General features: G+C 57.4%; 1 protein-coding gene and 1 long non-coding RNA gene across 9 annotated transcripts in view; one reads left to right on the top strand and one right to left on the bottom strand.

Moving 5' to 3' along the window:
* Positions 1-2,107: 2,107 nt before the first annotated feature.
* On the top strand, positions 2,108-5,201 carry LOC145722987 (uncharacterized). The gene is made up of 2 exons (XR_014147621.1): positions 2,108-2,621; positions 2,851-5,201. It is a non-coding gene; the product is annotated as an uncharacterized LOC145722987 (long non-coding RNA).
* The window catches only part of ANKS1A (ankyrin repeat and sterile alpha motif domain containing 1A), a 177,834-nt gene continuing 160,396 nt past the window's right edge, over positions 3,219-20,656 (bottom strand). For 3 of the 8 annotated variants that reach the window (XM_031032040.2, XM_006737064.3, XM_031032042.2), the window contains 10 exons: positions 15,437-15,535; positions 14,475-14,627; positions 14,250-14,357; positions 12,878-13,042; positions 11,371-11,496; positions 11,066-11,137; positions 10,802-10,888; positions 10,099-10,236; positions 8,369-8,539; positions 6,909-7,465 (listed from right to left, as the gene is read on the bottom strand). In XM_031032040.2, coding sequence (XP_030887900.1) covers positions 7,346-7,465; positions 8,369-8,539; positions 10,099-10,236; positions 10,802-10,888; positions 11,066-11,137; positions 11,371-11,496; positions 12,878-13,042; positions 14,250-14,357; positions 14,475-14,627; positions 15,437-15,535 — 1,239 coding nt within the window. In that variant the 3' untranslated portion in view covers positions 6,909-7,345. Of the gene's footprint in view, positions 5,953-6,908; positions 7,466-8,042; positions 8,142-8,368; positions 8,540-10,098; positions 10,237-10,801; positions 10,889-11,065; positions 11,138-11,370; positions 11,497-12,877; positions 13,043-14,249; positions 14,358-14,474; positions 14,628-15,436; positions 15,536-20,656 lie in introns of those variants that run through there. The other 5 variants (XM_031032037.2, XM_031032039.2, XM_031032038.2 and 2 more) reach the window with 3 other exon arrangements.

The following is a 20,656-nucleotide window of genomic DNA, read 5'->3' as shown; positions in this document are numbered from 1 at the left end:
CATTGTTCGTGCACAACACCCAGTGCTCCATGCAGAACGTGCCCTCCTCAATACCCACCACCAGGCCAACCCATCCTCCCACCCCCCTCCCCTCTAGAACCCTCAGTTTGTTTTTCAGAGTCCATCTTCTCTCATGGTTCGTCCACCCCTCCGATTTCCCCCGCTTCATTCCTCCCCTCCCGCTACCTTCTTCTTCTTTGAAAAGCGTTTTTTTGTTTGTTTTTTTTATCATTCATTTAAGGTAGGCCTGCTGGCAGGTAAGTCCCTTCTTTTCTTTCATCCAAGGCTGTCTTGATTCTCTTCATTCCGGAAGGATATTTTTGCAGGCTGTAGGATCTGGCTCGTTTTTTCTTTCAGCACCTGAGAAATATGCTACTTCCTTCTGGCCTCCACAACTCTGCGGAGAAATCCCCTGTCATTCACATTACTTGTCCCCTGTAGACAAGGTAAGGTTCTTCTCTTGCTGGGCTCAGAAATTGTCTTTCATTTTCAGAAATTTAACTGTGATGTACCTTGGATATGATGTGTGATGGATCTAATTGTTCTTTTTTTAAATGTTGCTTTTGGCTTTGCAGAAATGTTTGATTTTTATATAGTTGAATATGTTAATCTTTTAAAAAATGGATTCAGAGTTTTGCAGCATGCTTGGAAAGAACTTTCTCGTACCAAGATTGTGGGGGAAAAAAGTCTCCCTATTTTCTTCTAGCTTTGTTGGGATTTTATTTTATTTTTTCTACATTTAAGTATGTGAGCTATCTGGTATTTATTTTGCTGTAAGTAGGCACAGGAATCCCCGTACTGTCCCCAACCTCTGTGGCTATGCAGTTGTCCCAGGCCCATTTACTGGATAACAAATATTTTGTGGTGTTAGGGAAACTCTTTTATTTGATAAAGGCTTGTTTAAAGTAATGTTCCTAATAGCTGAGGCCTGAAAGACGAGCCCCCGAGTTGTAGACGCTGCCCCGAGCGGTGGCTCGTTCACACCTCTGTGCTCCTTGGGTGTTTGAACTGCGGAACATTCTGAAAGGTCCGCCTGTCCCCATGAGCTGGCTGTCGGGTGGGACCTGCACACGCTGTAGGTGGAGGAAGCCAGAGGTGGCCAGGGCTAAGAGTGCATTTTGAGCTGCCCTAGCAGGTGCTCCAGTCGGCACGGTTCTGCTTCCTCAGTCGCCTGGTCACTGCCGGAAGGGTGACCCGCCGCAGCCTACGGAGGAACGAGCCAGCTGCCTGGCTTCCCGGACCGCAGTGTCTGTGAGGCGGAGCTGCTGAGGACGCGGGCGCTGCCTGCGGGAGAGAGGAGTGCATGGGCCTGTGAGGGTCTACCTCACCCTCCACGCTGAGATGAGAGCAGAGAGCCGTGCCGGGCTCCTGCCGGCTCCCAGCCTCCAGGTCCTGAGGGGACGTGCGCGGGGAGCACGCTCTAGCCGGCATCACAGGGAACGGGGCAGAGGCAGGACGCGGCAGGCAGATGCACTCCCGCCGAGCGGGCCCCATCCATTCCTTTGTCGCAGCGGCCCCAGCCCACACTCGTGCCAGACTGGTCGTTCCCACTGGGCCAGGCGCGGGCCCCCAGGGCACCATCAGCACCGTCAGCACTGCAGCCCAAGAGTCACGGCTGTAAGGCTTCTCAGTGAGGCCGAAGGGGACTCTGACAGTGGACTGTGTCCTGGGGCCCCGTTCCAGAGCCACAGTGACACGAATTATGGCCAGACCTCCTCCGCCTGGCTGTAAGGTTTCTTCTGCCAGGGTGTGCAGGGGTGTGAGGATGATGAGGCCCTCCACGCCTGGACCTCACTCTCTTTACCCAGGGGCCGTGCACTGGCCTAAAAAGCCCTAATTGGGAGTGAGAAGCTGGGATCTGGTCTATTAGCTGGCTGGCTAGGAAAAACCTGTCCCCGCTCTGGGCCTTGTTTTCTTCAGAAATATAGTTGGGTATTGGATTAAATCAGTGATTTTCTTTTTTTTTTTTTAAGGATTTTATTTGACAGGGAGAGAGCAAGAGAGCACAAGCAGGGGGAGTGGCAGGCAGAGGGAGAGGGAGAAGCAGACTCCCCGCTGCGCAGAGAGCCCGATGCAGGACTTGATCCCAGGACCCCGGGACCATGACCTGACCCGAAGGCAAATGCTTAACCGACTGAGCAACCCAGGCGCCCTAGTGATTTTCACTTTTAAAGCCCTTGACAAACTCATTTATATAAGTGTTCAGTGCTGGGGCACCTGGGTGGCTCAGTTGGTTAAGTGTCCAACTCTTGATTTTGGCTCAGGTCATGGTCTCAGGGTCGTGGGATGGAGCCCCAAGCCCTCCATCTGGCTCTGCGCTCAGCGTGGAGTCTGCTTGAGATTCTCTCTCCCTCTCTGCCCCTCCCCCCCATATTCTCTCTCTTTCTAATAAGTCTTTATAAGTGTTAAGCGCTAGGCAGTTGGGGTGGAGGCAGGCATGGGACCAGGGCCTCTGAGGAGGCTGGAAGCCACTGGAGGGCATGGTTTCTTAGGTCCTCTCCAGCTGGCCCTGGGAAGGCGTGGTGACCTTTCTGAGCCTTGGCTGCTTTCTCAGAGTGAACAAGACGGATGCCTGGAGAGCTGCTAGCGGGCTTTGGAGCCCAGATGCCGTCAGTGAAGGGGTTCGTAGTACCGTTCGTGCCTTTCCAAGCCCTCCCCTTTCAATACCGGCCCAGGCACCAGCCCCTCCTTCCCTGTCCCCCCTCAGCTCCAGGAGCACCGTGTGCCTTTGGACGCTCCCGCCCGGTGTGGCCTCAGCGTGGCTTTGGGTCGGTAGCCAGTTGTGCACGTCTCAGACGTAATCGTCACAATTAAAGGAAGTTCCTTGCGGGGGACACTCCTCTTCCACAGCTCTCGGTCCTCCCACACTGCCTTGTACAGACAGTCGATAAATGTTTGCGGGTCGACAAGCCCAGACAAGGATGCAGAGGATCCGTAACCAGAACGTGGCCCCTGCTTGGGATTCAGAGGAGATGTTCTAAGGAGGGGAAGCTGAAGCACAGAGGCCTTGCAACTAGACGGGGTGGACGGATGGATGATCGCTGGCAGCTTCCCGCTGGCAGCCCACCAGACAGAGCGGCATCCCCACACTCGTCCCTGACAGCGCGGGACCCCCGTCAGCGACCCGGAGCCGGCCTACAGCCTACAGCCCGGGCCTGCGCTGCTGCCAGAGAACCGTCAAGAAGCTTTCCAATTCAAAAACTCCCAAAAAGGAAGGCTGGTTTCATGTTGCTTCTCATTTATTAATTCCGTCTGTTCTAGGTTGTACAGTTATGAAAATAACCAAACCGAAGCTGGAAGCCCAGGAATATTTACACTCTCTCTCGTGTCGTGAGGTCAGTCTACACTGTTGCGCAGATTCGTTATGTTTGGTACCACAAGATGTTTGTAATTCGGACAAAATCGGACAGATTAACAATCATATGTACAGTAAAATAAAAGGGGAATTCATTCAAGTATCAAAATACAGAGACAAAGATTAAATAACATTTTTATTACAATTCAGTCCCGTTGCCACCCCGTTAGCAACAATACTTTTGCGAGCTGCTTGTGACGGTCACGCCGCAGGCCTGGGCCTCTCGCAGGCGGGCCGAGGACAGACAAGCGTCTGACTGTGGGAGCGGCGGCCACCACCATGGCTGCCTGCTCGGCCAGAGGCTTCTCGAGGAACGCCCGCCAGACTCTGAGGCTAGAGACCCAGGAGGCGTGTGGAGCCTGGCAGGCGCGGAGCCCGGCAAGAAGGGTCCTATGGCTCAGAGCGGTGAGCAGAGAAGCTGGGGGCTGGGGCCGGGGAAGGTACTGACTCCCTCGCAAGTCCTGCCCGGGGGGGCCCCCGCACAGCTCAGACCCCGCCGCCGAACGCCGGTGCAGAAGCGAAGCGGGGGCTTTTCCGCTCAAAGCCTGTCCTTGAAGTTACACCGCCCCTTTCGAGGGGAGAGAGAGTACCTGCCCCGGAGGAGAAGTAAAAACAAAAGAAAGATCCAGTCCCTACCCTTCTCAACTATTCAGAAATAAACCAATCTCAAAAGCAAACCCAGAGCCAGAGAGGATTAGCTAAGGCTTTCCAATATGACAACACCCTGAATAAATAAAGATATAGCAGCTTCAAGGGGAGGAAACACCTACGTGTGATTTAAAAACAAAAAGACGGCTCGAACAGCTCATCGTAGTGTCTACAGTTTGCTTTTTGGACCTGCCGCCTCCGGAGAGGAGAGGCGCACTTAGCTGAGGCCAGGCCCCCCGCAGGGGAGGGAGCGGCGCCCACCCCTCCGGTTCCCTGGTCAATTCTCGCGGGCCAGCGGGGTGGTAGTGGTTGGGGGGGGGGGAACAGAACATGCGTGGCGGGAGCTGACGGGAGGCTCCCAGGCCTTGGGAGAAGCAGGAAGCGAAGCCAGACTTCAAGCGTTGAGGTCCTTGTTTAGTACCGGAAAGTGGAGGGTTCCCTGCCCCTGCTCCAGAGGAGGTGCCGCCCCCGGGGCCCAGGTTCAAGGCAGCAGGAGGACGGGGCCGGGCTTTCCGTTTCTGGCCACCACTGGGGTGGGGAGTGTGTCCGAGAGCACTCTCTGTGCACGGAACCCACAGGGAATTCCGATTCACAGCCTTTGCTGGGAAAGAAGTCCCGCCGAAGCCTGGCACGTGGGTCCTGGGGGTAGCCCGCCCTGTGCCAGCAAAGCATGAGGTCTGCTGAATTACCCCCGGGAGGAACGGCTCCTCTCTGCTCCCTACTCTAGAAGGTACTGGGCCAGCAGCGCAGCCGGCTCTGCCTCTCGGCCTCACAGGAATTACCCCGTCTGCTTCTACCACCCTCAGGAGCACAGAGCAAGAGTCCAAGTCAACAAGCGAAGCAAGCCAGCAGGAGGCCTTAAGTGGTAGTGGTGCGCCAGGACCCCAGTCTGCCCTGAAGGCCACACTGGGGGAGAACCGAATCAACTGTCCCCTTCTTTAGCCTTCTCTACACCTGGAGCCAGGGATGAACCCAGCAGCTGAAAATACAACAGTCAAACCAATAATTCAGAGAATCAAAGCGAGTCCTAGTCACACAGACCTGATTAGACAAATCACAAATTGGCAGGTAGCCGTCTTAGCCGACCTACCCATTAATGCCCGAAACAAAGCTGCTTTTTCTCCTTTCTGACTGAACCCAGGCAGTCTGAGGTCGCCAGAGAGTGCGGGGCCCGGTGCCCTGGCCACCTTGGGCTCTGGCGCCGAGGAGCGGCCCCGACTTCATGGCCCCGGGCACGGCTTGCTCAGCTCCGTCTGGCCCCCAGACCTTCACATTTGGAAGCCCAGACACGGACCGGGAGTCTCTGCTTCTGCCAGGTGCGTCTGGGGCCTGTTCTTACTGCAGAGGCAGCGTCCGGCTCCGGACGGGGACAAGAAGTCGTGCGGTTCATAAGGAACAGCAACTGACTTGGCTGGGTTTGAAAGGCAGACTCGAACAAACCCACCTGGGCCTGCTTTCCGTTCACCCCCAGGGCACTGCCCCCCCCCACAGCCTCGCGGACGGCGCCAACAGCCCATCCCAGGGGCAGAAGGCGGCGCCAGCCGGCCTCGGAGCCGCTCTGGGGCACCCCCGTCTTCTGATCCCGTGGCCGTCTGTCTAAAGATTGGCAGTTTAACCTAGAGGTTTGAGCCGAGTCTTAAAAATTCGTTTTCTAGAAAAAAATTTTTTTTCTATTAAAAAATGTCTTCTGGACAAGTCACTTCTTGGCTCTCTGGAGCTCCAGTCTCATCTGCTCGAGGCCTGGAGTGCGGCTCCCTCTGTAAGACCGGGTGGCGGCAGGTCCAGGCCGAGCAGCCCCACGGAGCTGCTCCCGGCAGAGGCCAGGCCTGGGTCTTCGAGGCTGCAGGTGACACAGTGGCGGCGGCGGCGGTGGTGGGGGCCGCGGAGGTGGGAGCCTGTGCTCCCCACGTCTGTGTTTCTGCAGCACAGTCGGTTCCTCAGTGGCTCAGCTTGGCAGAAGCAAACACAACGGGGGGGGAAAGGGTTAACCACAGGGGCCTGCACAGGGTGGAGGAAACTGAAAGGAAGCATGGAAGCGAAGGAAGGTCCCTCACAGCCTCCCCGGAGCGCCCGTGGCTCGGGAAGGCACCAGGACAGGCAGGCGGGCAGGGGCGCCCAGCCCGCCTTATCACCTTGGCCTCCGCCTCTCCAGGAACCGCCGCGAGCTCCCGGCTTCTCTAGGCTTCTCTAGGCTTCTCTACCAGCCTACGCTGTGCTGGTGGCACGTCCTCCTGGCACCGTGCTTTCCTGTCTCCCGCCACCTGAGCTGACCAGCCCGCCCCGGAGACCGGGGTGCTTCTTCGAAGCCTCCGCTCCACGATCCACAGCCTCCCCTCTCAGGGGACTCAAGGCTGAGCGGGGCTGACTATCTCTGACCCCCCCACTGCGGAGCAGTGACAGGAAGTCCCGGGAGGACCAGGGGAGTTGCTTGGTCCGGGTCCCTGTCCTCGAGCGGCTGGGTTCTGTGAGGGAAGAAGGCGCAGCGTGTGTGCAGCGCACAGGCCTCCCTCTCGCTGGGTCCCCCAGAAAGGCCTTCCTCCTCCGTGAGCTAGACTCCAGAGCCAGCCGTGCGACTCCCCGGCGAAGGCAGGAGGGGCCGACCCCACCCACACACACACACACACACACACAGGCCATCCCATTCCTCGGGAGCGCGACTCTGGGGACCAAGAGGCCTGCCGAGGGAAGCCAGCCCACGGGGGTTCAGACGCTCGGGGCTCCACAGGGCTCCACGCTGCCGAGTCAGGCCTGTGCCCGGGGCCCCTGGGCCCTCCCGGAATGCAGTCTGGCCCCAGGCGAGCCACGGCGCGGAGCTCGGGCTCTCGCAGGAGGGAGGGACGGGGCCGCAGGCCGGCCGTGAGCGGACTGCGAGGGGATTCTGGCACCACGTGGTCACAGTGGTTGGTTGTGTCAGGAAAGGTGCAAAAAGACGGTTCGCTCTAGGCGGCGGCACCCAGCTGCGGCTTGGCATAGAAGGCGGGAGGAGAGCAGAGAGCCCGGCCTAGTCAGAGGGGCGCTCACTGGTGGACTGCTCGCAGACTGGGCCCCCCGCCCCCAGGATTCACAGTGCCTGCCCGCTGAGGCTTCCTGGTGCCCACCTCAAAGGCAACTCACCCCCCTCCCCCGCCAAGCTGTCCTCGCCCAAGGCGGGGACTTCACAGTGTCCGGCGGTGTTGGGTACAAGCTGTGCGTGTGGTGTCTAGAGCTGCTGCCGGGGGGGGGCGGGGGGAGCAGGGCCCCCCCGGGGCGGGGCCTTGGCGTCAGCAGCCGGAAGGAGAGCTGAGAAGAGCAGAGGTCGGATGGCAAGGCACAGTGAGACTAGTGGAGACAGGGAGTGAGCGGTTAGAAGATAGTGGTCTCATACTTGGTGCTGAGGCTCCGCTTAGAGTCTGGTTTAGGGTCCACCACCCAGGAGACGCTGGCGTGGGACTGGGCATCCGGGTCCGTATCGGGCGGGTCCAGCTGCCAAGGAAGAAGGGTGAGGGGTCAGAGAGGGAGCGCCGCACCCGGCTGGGGGGCAGCAGGGCCCAGCTGTCCCTTCTTCCTGCCTGGGGCCGTGCTGGCATCGTGCCAGCACGAGGGACATGAGCGGCGGCCCTTGTTCTCAGAGAGCAAGCCCCCTAGGGCTGGGGTGGCAGGAGTGGCGCCCTCCCCAGAGCATCGTGGGAGGGCCACCTCCAGGCCTCTTCAGGGGCGACTTCTCCCAGGGGTTTCTCAGAGCTGCTCAGGTAAAGGAGCCTTGCCCGACCCGAGCATCGTGCTCTGAGCCCCAAACCTGTTCATGGTGGCAGGAAGGGGGTGCGAGGCTGGGAAACCCCAAGCCTCGGGTCCCTTGGGCGGGACCTGAGAGCACACCCCGGGCCTCGGCAGAGAGGACACACAGAGAAACAGAGAGCTAAAGCACAGACAGGGATGGCAGGAGGGCGGCTCGGGAAAGAATGTCATGCGGGTGGGGGCGTGGGGGGAGGCCACTAGCGTCTCAGAAAGCTCACGGTCACTTCAGGGAGACTGACACACAGACAGCAGGAGGTGTAAAGACCTTGACTCCAGGACTAACAGACGGCAGCGGTAGGTAAGAAGGACGATGGGTGGTGCAGGTGTGACAGTGACAACAGCGACTATCGGGGGGCGGCAGCACCTGGGGCGCAGAGCAAAGCAGACACAGACACGGGGTGGTGTTACTGGGGGCTCGCTGTGGGCCGGCCCCGGGGGCGCCTGGCGAGGGAGGGGGCCGCAGCCTGCGGCCGGGGCGGGCACAGGAGAGGAGCTGGCGGCCCGTTCGGAGGGGCCGGCTGCCTGTGGCTGAGAAGCCCCTCCGGCCACCCGCTCCACCCCACGCCCTCGAGGCCCGGCAGGTTCACGTACTGCTGACTTCCTCGTGCCGACCCGAGGCTTAGGCACCGGTTTGGAAGATTTCGTTTCGATCATCTCGGCGGCGGAGGCCCCCAGGGGCCGGGACTTTTGGGCCTGCAGGGCCAGCTGATAGGCCACCTCGAACGCCTGCCCCAGCGTCAGGATGATCTCGTAGGTCAGATTCTGGGAGGAGACAGAGCACGACTTCAGCACTGAGACCGAGGAGCCACCTCACCCCTTGGCTCGAGACCCCACCCCCCCGCCCAGGCTTCACGGCCCTGAGCACAGGTGGGGGTGGGGCACCGGGACAGCTGACGAGAGAAGTTCGGCCAGTTCTGCCAAAACACTTGTTTTCAAAACACTGCTTTGTCCCAAGGTGACTGAGACGTTAGGAACAATCTTGAGCGTCACACAAAATTTTGTTTCCCCGGCACAATGTCGTGGACAGAAACACCAGGGGACCTGGTAGCTCGGCTCCCCAGGGGCCGACGGCCTGGCCCCCACACCCCCCCGTGGTACTGTTCCTCTCCCAGCCCTCTGTGTTCCCCTTCCCGCACCTTCTAAAAGTCCACTCCAGGTCTCTCTCAAGGGAGAGGGCTAGGCTGACCGCCGCAGCTCTGGATTTCTTAACCATTTCATGGGAACAGAGCGGCGCCAGTGTGTTTGTTAGGTTCCTATCTTTTCTAATGTGTCACTGACCAAGTTTTTGAGTGTGGTGCCCCGAGCCCTATCTCCCCAGAAACCCTACAAAATTTTTACTGCGTCATTTTATGTAGCATGTTGATCTTTGGGAGCATGTATGTTGTATTACAGCAGAAGTGACTGTGGAAAATGGGAGCTCTAGGTCAAAGTGCCAGGAACTACGAGTATGGGGTAGATGACCCCATTTAACCTTCAAAACAAACCCCACACAGCTGCTCCTGTTACAGTCTCTTTTCAGCCGGGGAGGAGCCGGGGCGAGTGACTTTCTAAGACCACACAGCTAGCAAGTGGCAGAGCCAGGAGTCTGACGCCAGGCCCAGAGCAAGCACCGATTTCCTGGGGCTGAGAATGCCTGGCTGTCTGTGTTCCAGAAGCCCCAGAGATTGGGGAAGTAGCTACTCTGTCCCAGGACGGCAGGGATCTGGACAGAAGCCTGGGGGTGAGGAGAGGGCCCGGGGCCTTGTCTCAGGGCAGGGGGAGTCCCTGCTGCACCGCTGTCCCTGTGGGCCCAGCCGGAGCCTGAACGTGGGAGAAGGCAGCCTCCCGTCAGGAGGGCACTGCTGCCCCCCAGAGCAAGGCAGAGGGCATTTCAGGGAGACGGCCCCTGGAGGGTGGGGAACGGGGTGGTGGGTTGACAAGCAGCCTGGGGGAGGGAAGCCCTGGCTAGAACGGCAGACGAGCCGCCCGTTCTCTGTGCTTCAGTCTCATCACTGTCTACAGGGGACTGGCCCGGGGGCGCCTGGTGGCTCAGTCAACCGGTTAAGCGTCCGCCTTTGGCTCAGGTCATGATCCCAGGATCCTGGGATGGAGCCTCGCATGGGGCTCCCTGCTCAGCAGGGAGTCAGCTTCTCCCTCTCCCACTCCCCCTGCTTGTGTTCTCTCTCTCAAATAAACAAACCAATAAAAAAAAAGGGGGACTGGCCCAGATGGCTGCTGGGGCCTCAGCCTGAACCAGACATGAGCCAGGTGCCACCCACGTGCCGGGACAGCACAGCACCGAGGCCACCCTCCTGCGGCACCCAGCTCAGGACCCCACCCACCACATCCACCGTGCTGAACACATGGCAGTAGTGGTGGCTGGTCTGCAGGTCCTTGGTGATGTAGGCAAAGGTACAGAGGTCCTCCGGGTCCTGGGCCGCACAGGAAATGTTCCGGATCTCGTGCTCCGCAATGACGTTCTGCCGGGGAAAGCAGGGTCTGGAATTCTCGGCCCCAAGGCCACCTCAGCCCGTCTACACCATCCCCGCCACCGCCATCTTTGTCCCAGCCCAGGCCGTGAGCCCACGGCCGCTACTTCTCCGATTTGTTTGGTGGGCGTGGGGGCACTGTCTAACCTTGCCAAGGTAGGTTTAGGGGTCTCCACCCTCGACCACAGCAATGGAGGGCGTCAGATGTTCACATCTGACCACGAGCTCTCCAGCCCCTGCCCTCCAGGGGAGGGCATTACCAAGTGCGGGGTGTGGGGGGAGTCCTTTGCTCATGAAGAGAATCACACCACTAAGGGCCCGGGAGCAGGTAAGAGGGCTGAAGGAACCCATGCTGAGGGAGACCAGGGGCGCCTGTCACTAGGGCAGGGCCCCGGGATCAGGACGTGTGGCAGCTGAGAGGCAAGCGCCTGGCCGAGCGGGTAGGAATACAGAGGAATAAAGAGGGCTGCGGACACTGTAGGCAGCTCGGCGGGGCTGGGGAGTGAGCGGCGGGGAGAGGGGTCCACTCCCGCTAACAGAGTTGTGAGAAGCACACCTTGTTGGAGGCATCGATGAACTTGACACCTTTGTATGTGATGGACAGGATGATAGTGGGGATCTTCTTCATGTGCTCGGTGGATTTCTAGGGGAAACAAGAAGTGGGACTGTGAATGCCCCTTCTCAAGGCCAAGCCCCCTGGGATCCCACAGGCCCCAGCCTCCGCCTGACCTTACACGGTGTGGGAGGGCCCGGGGGCTGCAGCGGGTGCCCCTGGTGATGCCTCCCATCCCCGCCAGCCGCCCCCCTGCAGACAACCTACCCGCATCTTGGCACAGGCGTCCTGTGTGGATTCTGTCCCTCGAAGATCTTTGATCAACATGGAGCCCAGATACTGAGGGAGTAGGCAGTAAGCGGGCTTAGGACGTCCTGTGCTATCATGCAGGGCGACCCAACCGATTTGGGACCATAATCAGATGGTTTCCTCTCCTCACCCCCTTCCCCGATCCTGGCTGGGAGGCCCCCCTTCCCTCTCGGGAGTGGAGAACAGCACCGGAGGCCTGGACCCGGCCGGGAGGGGCGGGTGGCAGGGAGGCCGGCCAGGCTGGGAGCGCAGGGGCAACTCACGTTGGCTTCATAACCGCAGGACTCGAAGATGAGTTTCTCTGGCTGGTGTTGCCAACTCTGCACTGGGGCGTAGGGAGCAGCCAGGCTGGGGGGCCGAAGGGTCAGTTTGGCTTCGCGCTGCTCTTCCTGTAGAACACGTGGAGTCACAGGTCTGCTTGCCCACTCCAGAGGAACTCGTGGGCTCCAGCACACCCAAGGGCAAAGAAGCCAGCCCCAGGGGTTCAAGGGCAGGGGGGAGGGCAGGAGACAAAAAGCCAAGCAGGTGCACTGGGGCGGAGGTGAGGCCTATCCACGCCAGAGGAAAGGTGGAGAGGCACGGGCCTGGGCCACCTGAGGGCAGGCGTGGTTGGGAAGGCTCTGAGGTGGAGACAGGAAATGAATAAAACCAGAGAGGGGAAAACAAGCTCAAAGCATGAAGGGTGGGGAGCGGGAGTCAGATCCCTGCAAGTCTCATATCCCCGTCAGGGCCCCTGGATCTGATTCTGGGGTGGGCAGGTATCAGTGCTAGGGAGACCTTTTATAGTGTTCCCTGAGGCGGCAGCTGAGCTGGGGGAAGGGAGCAGGAGGCCACTGAAATCCAGGTGCCAGGTGATGGGGGCCTTCACTAGGGCACTGGTCCAAAGAATGGGGAGGCGAGAAAAGAGTCAGGAAATATTTATGACTTCCGTTCCCAGCACTGTGCGGAAGCCTTCTGATACGCAGCAACTAAAACGGCTGGACAACATGCTTTGAAATCTCGTCAGATTCATGGCCATGCCTGTGGAAACGTGAAGGACATCCCCAGGTGCTGGAAATGAGGAGTGTGAGTCAAGAGAAAAAAAGCAGTGAAACTGAAGTTCTCCTTGGCCGGGGGTGGGGGTCGGGGGTGGGGGGGGGTGAGGGACATGTGCCAGTCTTGTGTCCAGCAGGCCAATTTGGGGGACAAGACACAAAGCCTGGAATCCGGGTGCGAGGCAGGAGGCAGGGCAGGTGAATACATCAGGAGCCCGGAACACAAGGCCCTGAGAAGGCGAGCGAGGACTGCGGGCCGGGGCGAGCCTAGGGCAAGGGCTTCAGGGCAGCCCAGGGCCCAGCAGAGGCTGGCGGTTCTGGGAGGGTAGATGGCATGGCTGGATGTGTCTCCCAGCCGCACCCGACCTGGGCTGCTGGGTGTGGAGTTAAGGAGGGCAGAAAGCCGCTCTGGGGAACAGGCAGGGCAAGCAAACGAGGGACCAAGAAGTGGCTGAGATGGGGCAGAAACCGGGTTGGTGGCCTGAGGGGCTGGAAGGAGAGGCTGCAGTCAAAGAGGAGCCAGTGGATCTGCACTTCTGAGCCACATAAGATGCAGGGGAGCCCCCTCCACCGGTCCGGGAGGGGAGGAGGCAGTATCTTCCTCCTGCTGCTGATCCAGGCGCCTGGATTTTCGTGGCCTCCTACCCCCTGCCCCCACCCCAGCTTCCACCTCAGGGGACACAGGGACAGTGAAGGGCTCTGGGGACCCCCATTCACAGCTCCCCTCCGGCCCCACCTGGATTCTGAAGCGCTCCGCTCGAGAAGGTGCCACAGGGTCATGAAGACTGTCGTGCCGCCTCCTGCCCGTGTCCCCGGGAGGCAGCAGCAGGTCAGCGGAGCGGCTGGTGCAGGAGTCGTTCTGGCTCAGCGGGGACGATGTCTGGGAGAGCAAGTCTTGGCACTGTAGTGGGGGGAAATCCAGTAACACTTGGAACCTAGGAGGCCAGTCCCTGGATTGTGGCTGTCAGCCAGTCCTGGGGCGCGTTAGGGCAGGTGGATCAGTGAGAATGGACATGAAGCTAAGGGCCAACACCAAGCAGGCAGCGAATGGATGGCACGCTGGCCCGGGAGCCCAGCCCAGGTACCATCAAAGCAACCGAACTCTTCCCGGAGCCAGGAAGCCCCGGCGACCCAGTCCTGTAGGCACACCGTCACCACGGGCACCCCGGGCACCCCCACGTCACTAACACGCTCCTCGGCCTGGAGCCGCGGGGGGAAAAGGACGGTTACAGGGCTGGGAAGCTGCTTTCATACTCATCAAAGACCAAATCATCTGTTACAATTCACCGCAGCTCCCTGGGGCACAAGACCAAACCCAGAGCCCTTGCTTGAGAAAATATACAGCGCTGCCAGTCGGCACCCTGAGGCCCCGTCTCCGCGGTTTCTGTAACTGAGAGTCAGTGGTGCGTTTGCCCCTCAGACCAGGCTGCTGGGTGAAGGCAGCATAGAATGACGCCCTCTGGGTGAGGCTGCCGGAAACGGGTGGAGTGCGGGGGGCCCTGCTCCGAGCCCAGCGCTTGTTAGGGGCTCAGGCTTGCAGGCTTGGAACGGAGCTGGTCCCAGACCTCAGCTCGGCCCGAGTCTAACCTGCAGTCAGGAATTACCCAGCCTGAGCAACAAAGCATCTGTGAGGTTTTCAAGTCAAAGCTTCTTGAACCCACCCCGCTGCAGGGCTTTTACTTCAGAAGACTTGGGGAGGGTGCAGGTCCTGCCATGGATCCCCAGCTTTGTCTCAGGTTCACATCAGACTGTGCCCCGCTGCCCCCCGGCTCTGCCACAGCGGCTGGGATTCGGATATTTGTTTTCCTTTTTCTGACATTTTACTTTCTACTTATATTTAAACTGGACCCTTTATTATAGACGCCGTCAGGCTTCTCGGATGTAGACAGGAGGCACACAATCAATAAATGACCAGCCCAAACAACTCCTGCTCTATGCTCCTCTCACACACTGGGCCCGGGGGCAGAATGGCCCCGACAAGAGGGGACGGAAAGTTCCCGCCTCTACTACGGAGGTCATGCTGTTTCCAAAGAATGCCTCAAGAATTCTCTTTGATTCCTAGCAATATGAAGGGCACACCTATCCGTTTCCATCCCTCCCCAACTCACTCTCAGCTGGGAAAACCGTGGGGGCTTCTGAGGCGGCTCCTCGTAGGGCCTGTCTGCGAGGGAGGCAATGATGCGCTTGCGATGGCCGAGGAGATGGACCTTCAGGACCTGGACGGGAGCGGGGGCGGGGGGGCGGTCAGGCCATGCTGGCACCCACAGCTCCCCTCCCACCCCTGGACCGCACCCTTGGGGGCCAGGCCAGGCCTGAGCACAGGCCGCACTCACGTTGACAAGCTCCAGTTCCCAGAGGTTCTTCACAGTGTCAATAGAGCTGTAGCCACTGGACAGGAAGGAATGCACGTAGTCCTGCAGCCCCAGGGAGTCCAGCCAGGAGGGCACTGATGGGGGGCTGTTGCCGTCATAGCCCAGAGCTTTCACCTGTGGGGCGAGAAGGGGCAGGACTGACATCTTAGCACTCCTGGGACTAAAGCCCAGGAGACCAGGGTCCCCTCCCTTCACCCAGCCCTTTCTACCGCTGCTCTGGTCTCGGCACCCCCATCTGTGAGGTGGAGAGCACTCCAGGCCCGGGGAAGACAGCCCTAGTGGGTACGGCTAGAGGGGAGGAAGCAATTACAGAGGGGCTCCCACTGAGCTCTGACAAGGTCATGGACTTGGTGGGACAACATGGTGTGTTCCTGTGAAGTGGGCATTGGCCTCACTGTTGGGACTTGGTCGTGCTCCCCCAGCTCGGGGTGAGCGGAACAAACAAGTGTACACTGGACTTATTAGCACCAGCAGAGTCAAGGGGAGAGGCTGGGGCTACCAGCCCCTGGCTCCCCAGGGAAAAAATGCCTCCTCTGCCCACAACCCTCTGCCTTCCTGGGGAAGTCGGTGCAGGCTGGCCTGGTCTCCAGTGAGTCAGGGAAGACCCCAAAGAGGCTCCAGGTGACAGGTCAAGCCTGTGGGTACCAGGTCCTGTGCTAGGCAGAGGCCTGGAGCCTCCCTCTGGAGCCTAGACTGGGTCCTCAACTGTCCCTAGTCTCTGCTGACTCTCTGGGGCCTCGGGACTTGGCAAGAAAGTAAACAGGCCTCTGTGTTGCCTGCTGGGTCCCCCAGGATGTGGGGCAGACACGTTGCAGTGATCTACATGCCCTGTTTGGAGCCAAGCTCCTTCCCTATTCCGGGTCCAGGTGGGGTCGGGAGAGGGCCGTGGCTTTGGCCGAGGCTGCAGAGCCGTCAGTGGTCACCTTGGGCAGGGACCGCGCCGCCTGCAGCAGCTTCCGCCGGTGCTGTGGGTCACTGATGCCGATCTCCCGCAGGTCTTGCTCTTCCATCACGTTAGACCCCTGACAGCAGAAGAGATTGACGTGAGCACCCTCCCAAACTGGTGGCTGGTAGCAGCCTCTCGTGGCCCCTCACCAGATTCTTCTCCTTTACTTAGAGGCAGAGGGGGACAGAGATCCTGGGCTCCTCGTGCAGGCCGGGCCAGCCACCGAGAGGTCTCGTGCAGGCAGGAGGCTGAGGGGAGCCGCAGACGAGTCTGCCCAGACAGCCCACTCCCGCCTGAGCGGCCCCCGGGCGAGCTGGGCCGTGCCGGGGCTCTGGAATGTGCAGAGGGCAGTGCTGCGGACGAGAGCTGACGGGGCCCAGGGTGCGCAGCGTGCCCAGCCCCGGCCCCAGCCCCAGCCCAGCTCTGAGTGCGTGCGCCTCTCTGGGAGGCAGCTTCCACAACCTCGGAGATGAAGCCCAGGGGGCCTCTCCCAAGCCTCCTCACAGACCTGCTTTCCTAACTCGAAGGCCGAAGCAGGCACGTCAGGTAAGCAGCCAAGGAACCAGACTCACCCCAAGGAGGAAAGGAGTCTCAAAGCAGAAACGTCAGAAACAGGCTTCTGGGCAGCCCGGGAGCTGGGGAGCGCCAGAGCTGGGCCACTGACCGTGATGGGGAGGAGGGGGGCTGGCGCCTCCTGCACACCTGCCCGCTACTGACAGGGCCCGAGGCTTTGACTCGGACCACCCCATTTCACGCTCCTGACCCCGGTGGGCTGTCTTTCTCCATCCTCGTTTCAGGGATGAGGAAAACGAGGCACACAGGTCAAAACCATGCCGAGGCCACGTGTCTGGTGGTGGCGCTCAGATCTGGCTGCTCCCTGCCCCCCAACCTCTATGAGGATGTTTTATTCCTCACAGGAGTGTTGCCTGGGAGGTTTTATCAGATTATGATCCATGAAAACTCACAGGTTCTGCCCCGCTTTCAGCCACAGTGTGCCCCCAGAGGCAACTTATTGCTTTCCCAGATGTCCCTCCGGAGCCGGCTTCCTTTCCCCACAAACAGAATTCTTGTACATGTTGTTCGACACCTTATTCTTATGACTTAATACACAGGCATACCTTGGAGATATTCTGAGTTCGGTTGCAGACCACAGCAATAAAGGGAATATTGCAATAAAATGAGTCAAATGAATTTTTTGCTTTCTTAGGGCATATCAAAGTTATGCTTACACAATACTGCGGTCTATTAAGTGTGCAATAGCATTATGTCTAAAAAAACATACATACCTTAATTACAAAACACTGCTAAAAAATGCTAACCACCATCTGAGCTTTCAGTGAGTTATAATCACTGATCACCACAAAAATATAATAATGAAGAGCACCTGGGTGACTCGGTTGTCTGCCTTCAGCTCAAGTCATAATCCTGGGGTCCTGGGATCAAGGCCTGCATCAGGCTCGCTCACTCTTTCAAATAAATAAAATCTTAAAAAAATATATAATAATGAAAAAATTTGGAATATTTCAAGAATCACCAAAATATGACACAGAGACGTTAAATGAGTAAATGGTGCTGGGAAAACAGCGCTGACAGACCTGATCAACGCAGGGTTACCACAGACCTTCAATTTGCAAAAAATGTGGTATCTTCAAAGTGCAATAAAGCGAAGTGCAATAAAACAAGGTATGCCTGTATCTGGGAGACTGCTCCATATCAGTATAGGTAGACCCACCTCTTTTTGTCAAAGCTGCATGATCATCCGGGTTAGGGACATATTACAAATTATTCAATCAGTTCCCCACTGAAGGTGGACTATTTCCCATTTCAACTTTACAAACAATACCGCACGAATACCCTCATATGTGCTTCATCTCTAGGATGGTTATCAAGAGAGACTGCTTGGTCAAAGGGTATGCGCATTCAGGAGTCTAACACGTATTTACACTCCCGTCAGTGACAGGAGTGCTAGGTTCCTCGTACTGTCAGCAACAGGGCTTATCACCAGACATTTCTTATCATAAGAGCATCCCACTCACTGGGGCACTCCTGCGTCTTTTCGGGTTTTATCAATCAAGTATGTACATAGCAATTACTACCCCATTCTATGTTCCACATGCTTGACACTTGCTAACCCGCTTAATAAAAGGGACTATTGTTACCCCCACTTCACAGCTCAGGAAGCTGAGGCCCAGAGAGCATGAATAACTTACGGGGGTCACATATGTAAGCATGGGGCCAGGATTTGGCCCAGAGCTCCTGTCCATATGCTCTAGGACGCGTGGGGAGCATCCGTAGCTCCTTTTCCAGGAATGACCCCCTTACAGCCTTTGTGTGTTTATCTACAGAGGTGCTGATCTTTTCTATATTTGATATGGAAAAATTATAAAGTAAGGAAATTAACACCTTTTATATTATCTATAAATAGACAATTGGTTTTTCCAGTTCATCATTTGACTTTCATGTTGGCCTTGTTTGTCCAGAAATGCATTGGTCTGTACCTTGTAGAGCTTCCCTCAGTTCTGTCAGGCTTAGAAAGACCTCCCCTCTCCAAGATTTTTAAAAAAACAATTCTTGCATATTCTCTTGCTGTAATTTTAGTTTCATTTTTTACAATTAAATCTTTAATCTAGCTGGATTTTTTTTTTTTTTTAATGTAAGGTTTAAGGGTTAGGATCCAGTTAATTTTTTTCTAGGTGGCAAGTTGTCCATCTCTTGAATGAGCTATCTTTTCCCTACCACTGAGATGACCCCTGATGTGTCCTAAATTCCTGTTTCTGGGACTCTTTCTGGACTTTGTATTCTACTGAGGTGTGATTACTTACGTCCACTTTACAGATGAAGAAGTGAGTAACTCATGCCAGCTCATGCAGACCATCACCCGGTGGCCTCACCTCTGCACCCGAACTACAGTGAATGCAGGTGTATAGCCTCCCCGGAGCCTGTGTGTGGTGACAAAACCTTTGCCCCACAGAGGGCACCTTCCAAGCCTTAAGCTCCAGGGAGCCCAGGCAGAGAGAGCTCTGAAGCCAAGCTGGAAGCTCTCTCTGCTCAGGCTGCAGAAGGCCCCCCGTGCCGAGGGTACCACTCCACGTCTGAGGCCAGCTCCTAAGTTACCCCGAACCCAGAGTCACTACCTGGAGCTCCTGCAGTCCGCCTGGGCCCAAATCTAGGGTATGCTGATGGGAAAGGCAGAGAGGCACGGCCACCTGCACAGACTATCTGCCCAATGACGAGGACACTAGTGAGGACCTGCATTGAACTGAGCAGTGCACCTCAGCAAGTTTCTGAAGTCCTGCTGTAGCCCCAACATTTACTCCCAACCCTTCACAAGCTTTTCAGGCAACATTAAGGCTGAACTGAGGGCTGACAAGCAGGAAGCCCAGATCTAGCTGGAGACAGGGCCTTCATTACCCGGTCAGGAGGCCCGTATGCGGCTGTGAGGAGACAGAGGCAGAGGGAAACAAAATAAAAACACAGGATGGGATGGAAAATCCAAGTGGGCAGTGGCCAGAGCGTGTGCTGGGTGCAGGCAGGGTCCCCTGATTTCCTGCATGTGCCCCATCATCCTCTTGGATTAGTTTGTGTGGAGACTATAAGGTGCTCCAAATCCTCAAAGGTGAGAAATATTCTGGAAGTTTCTACACCCTCTTTACTAAAGGGAGAAAGGGACCACTGCCTTTTAGAACCATCTTCACAAGGAGGGCAATGGGGGAAGAGAGACTTTCTACTTTACCTTCTACCACACTGATGTTTATACCAAGGGCTACTACTGTCCCAGGCCCTGTGCTGAATTCCTAATTAGGGAGCTAAGAAAGTAGAACAGCTCATTGGCTTAAGCATTTCAGTGAACAGAACTTTTCTTAGATTTAAAAAAAAGTTTCTAAGTCTAAGAAATCTGAAACACATAAGTAGTCGACACTCAGCTTGGGTGGGTTCAGTTCCTGAGGAATGGAGGATAGGAGGACAGAGCTGGGACAGAGCACCAGAGCCTCCCCGTTCCAGGCTCTGCTTCAGCCCTCCGCTGTCCAGTCACTCTGTGCTTTGTGGGGGAGGTGACATGCAAAGGTGCCAGTGACATGTCTCCTGACCACGTCCCGGCATGGTGCAGGGACTGTGCATTCATCCCTTGAAAAAAACTCTGCCTATAAGCCTTTGAGATAGGAACTGCCCGATTATACAAAGAAACTGAGGCTCACAGAGCAGAAGTGACTTATTCCAGGTCACTGAGTTTGTGAGTGACAAAGGGACAGTTAGACCTTTATCTCATGCTCCAGGCTTTCTACTTGCTTAGGTGGGGTCTACTGTAGACAAAGCAAAGTGTGGAAGGTGAAGGTAGCCGCAGCCTGAGAACCAGAGCAGGGGATCTGTCCCAGGGCTGGGGTGCACTTGGGCTCTGAAACTAATATCCCTACCACAGAACCTGCCTCCAACCTACCTGCTCTGCACCTCTGGAGCAGGGGCAGTGTTTCCTTCTTTTTACGGGTACAGAATCCCAACTCTTAGCACCTTGTGGACCCCTGGAGGTGGGGGAGGGCAGGGCTTGCCAAGGCCTCACAGTGAGGGAGAAGCAGGGTCAGGATGTGGTCCAGGCCTCTGCATACACAGCCCAAGCCCTGGGCCCAGGGCCCTCAGCATCTAGGGGCCTAGAGCAGGCTGACTCAGGGAGAGGTCGGCCTGCCAGAGCTCAGTGCAGGATCGCGTGAACCTGCTCAGTGGACTGACTGGCACAATCACACACCATCATTCCTGGGTGTCCTTCCTTGAGAAGACACGAACAAGAAGCCGTGACTGTTGTGGTAGCTGTAATTAGTTCTACTTGCCATTTGAATGGTTTCTCCTTCCTGCCAGTATCTGTCACTGAGCTTTGCCAGCGGGCGTAGAAGGTGGTACCTCAAACAGTGGCTTGTCAGTGCCGAGTGGGGTTTCCAAGGCCCAGCAGCCAGGGGCCACAGGAATGGAAGGAGCATGGACAGCAGGAACTGCCTCTGGGAGTCCAGGGGAGAGTCCTGGCAGAGGCGGAGGGAAGGGCTGGTGCAGGCCCCACAGCCCTTTCTCCCTAGCTTTCTCTGGCCCTCCAGGGTTCTGATTATCTTCAGAGTCTTCTTGACCACATGATTTTAGTAGAAGGAAAGACTCTTTTGCATCTTGAAAGGTATCTCACTTGTCAATATTTTGCTGGAAATTTCTTTAACTGCTG

The sequence above is a fragment of the Leptonychotes weddellii genome, chromosome 8 (assembly GCF_054177405.1).
Source record: "Leptonychotes weddellii isolate Sample4059 chromosome 8, ASM5417740v2, whole genome shotgun sequence".
NCBI classification, from domain to species: Eukaryota; Metazoa; Chordata; class Mammalia; order Carnivora; family Phocidae; genus Leptonychotes; species Leptonychotes weddellii.
Note: the sequence above shows the minus strand (reverse complement) of the source record. Positions and strands in the feature narration are given on the sequence as shown.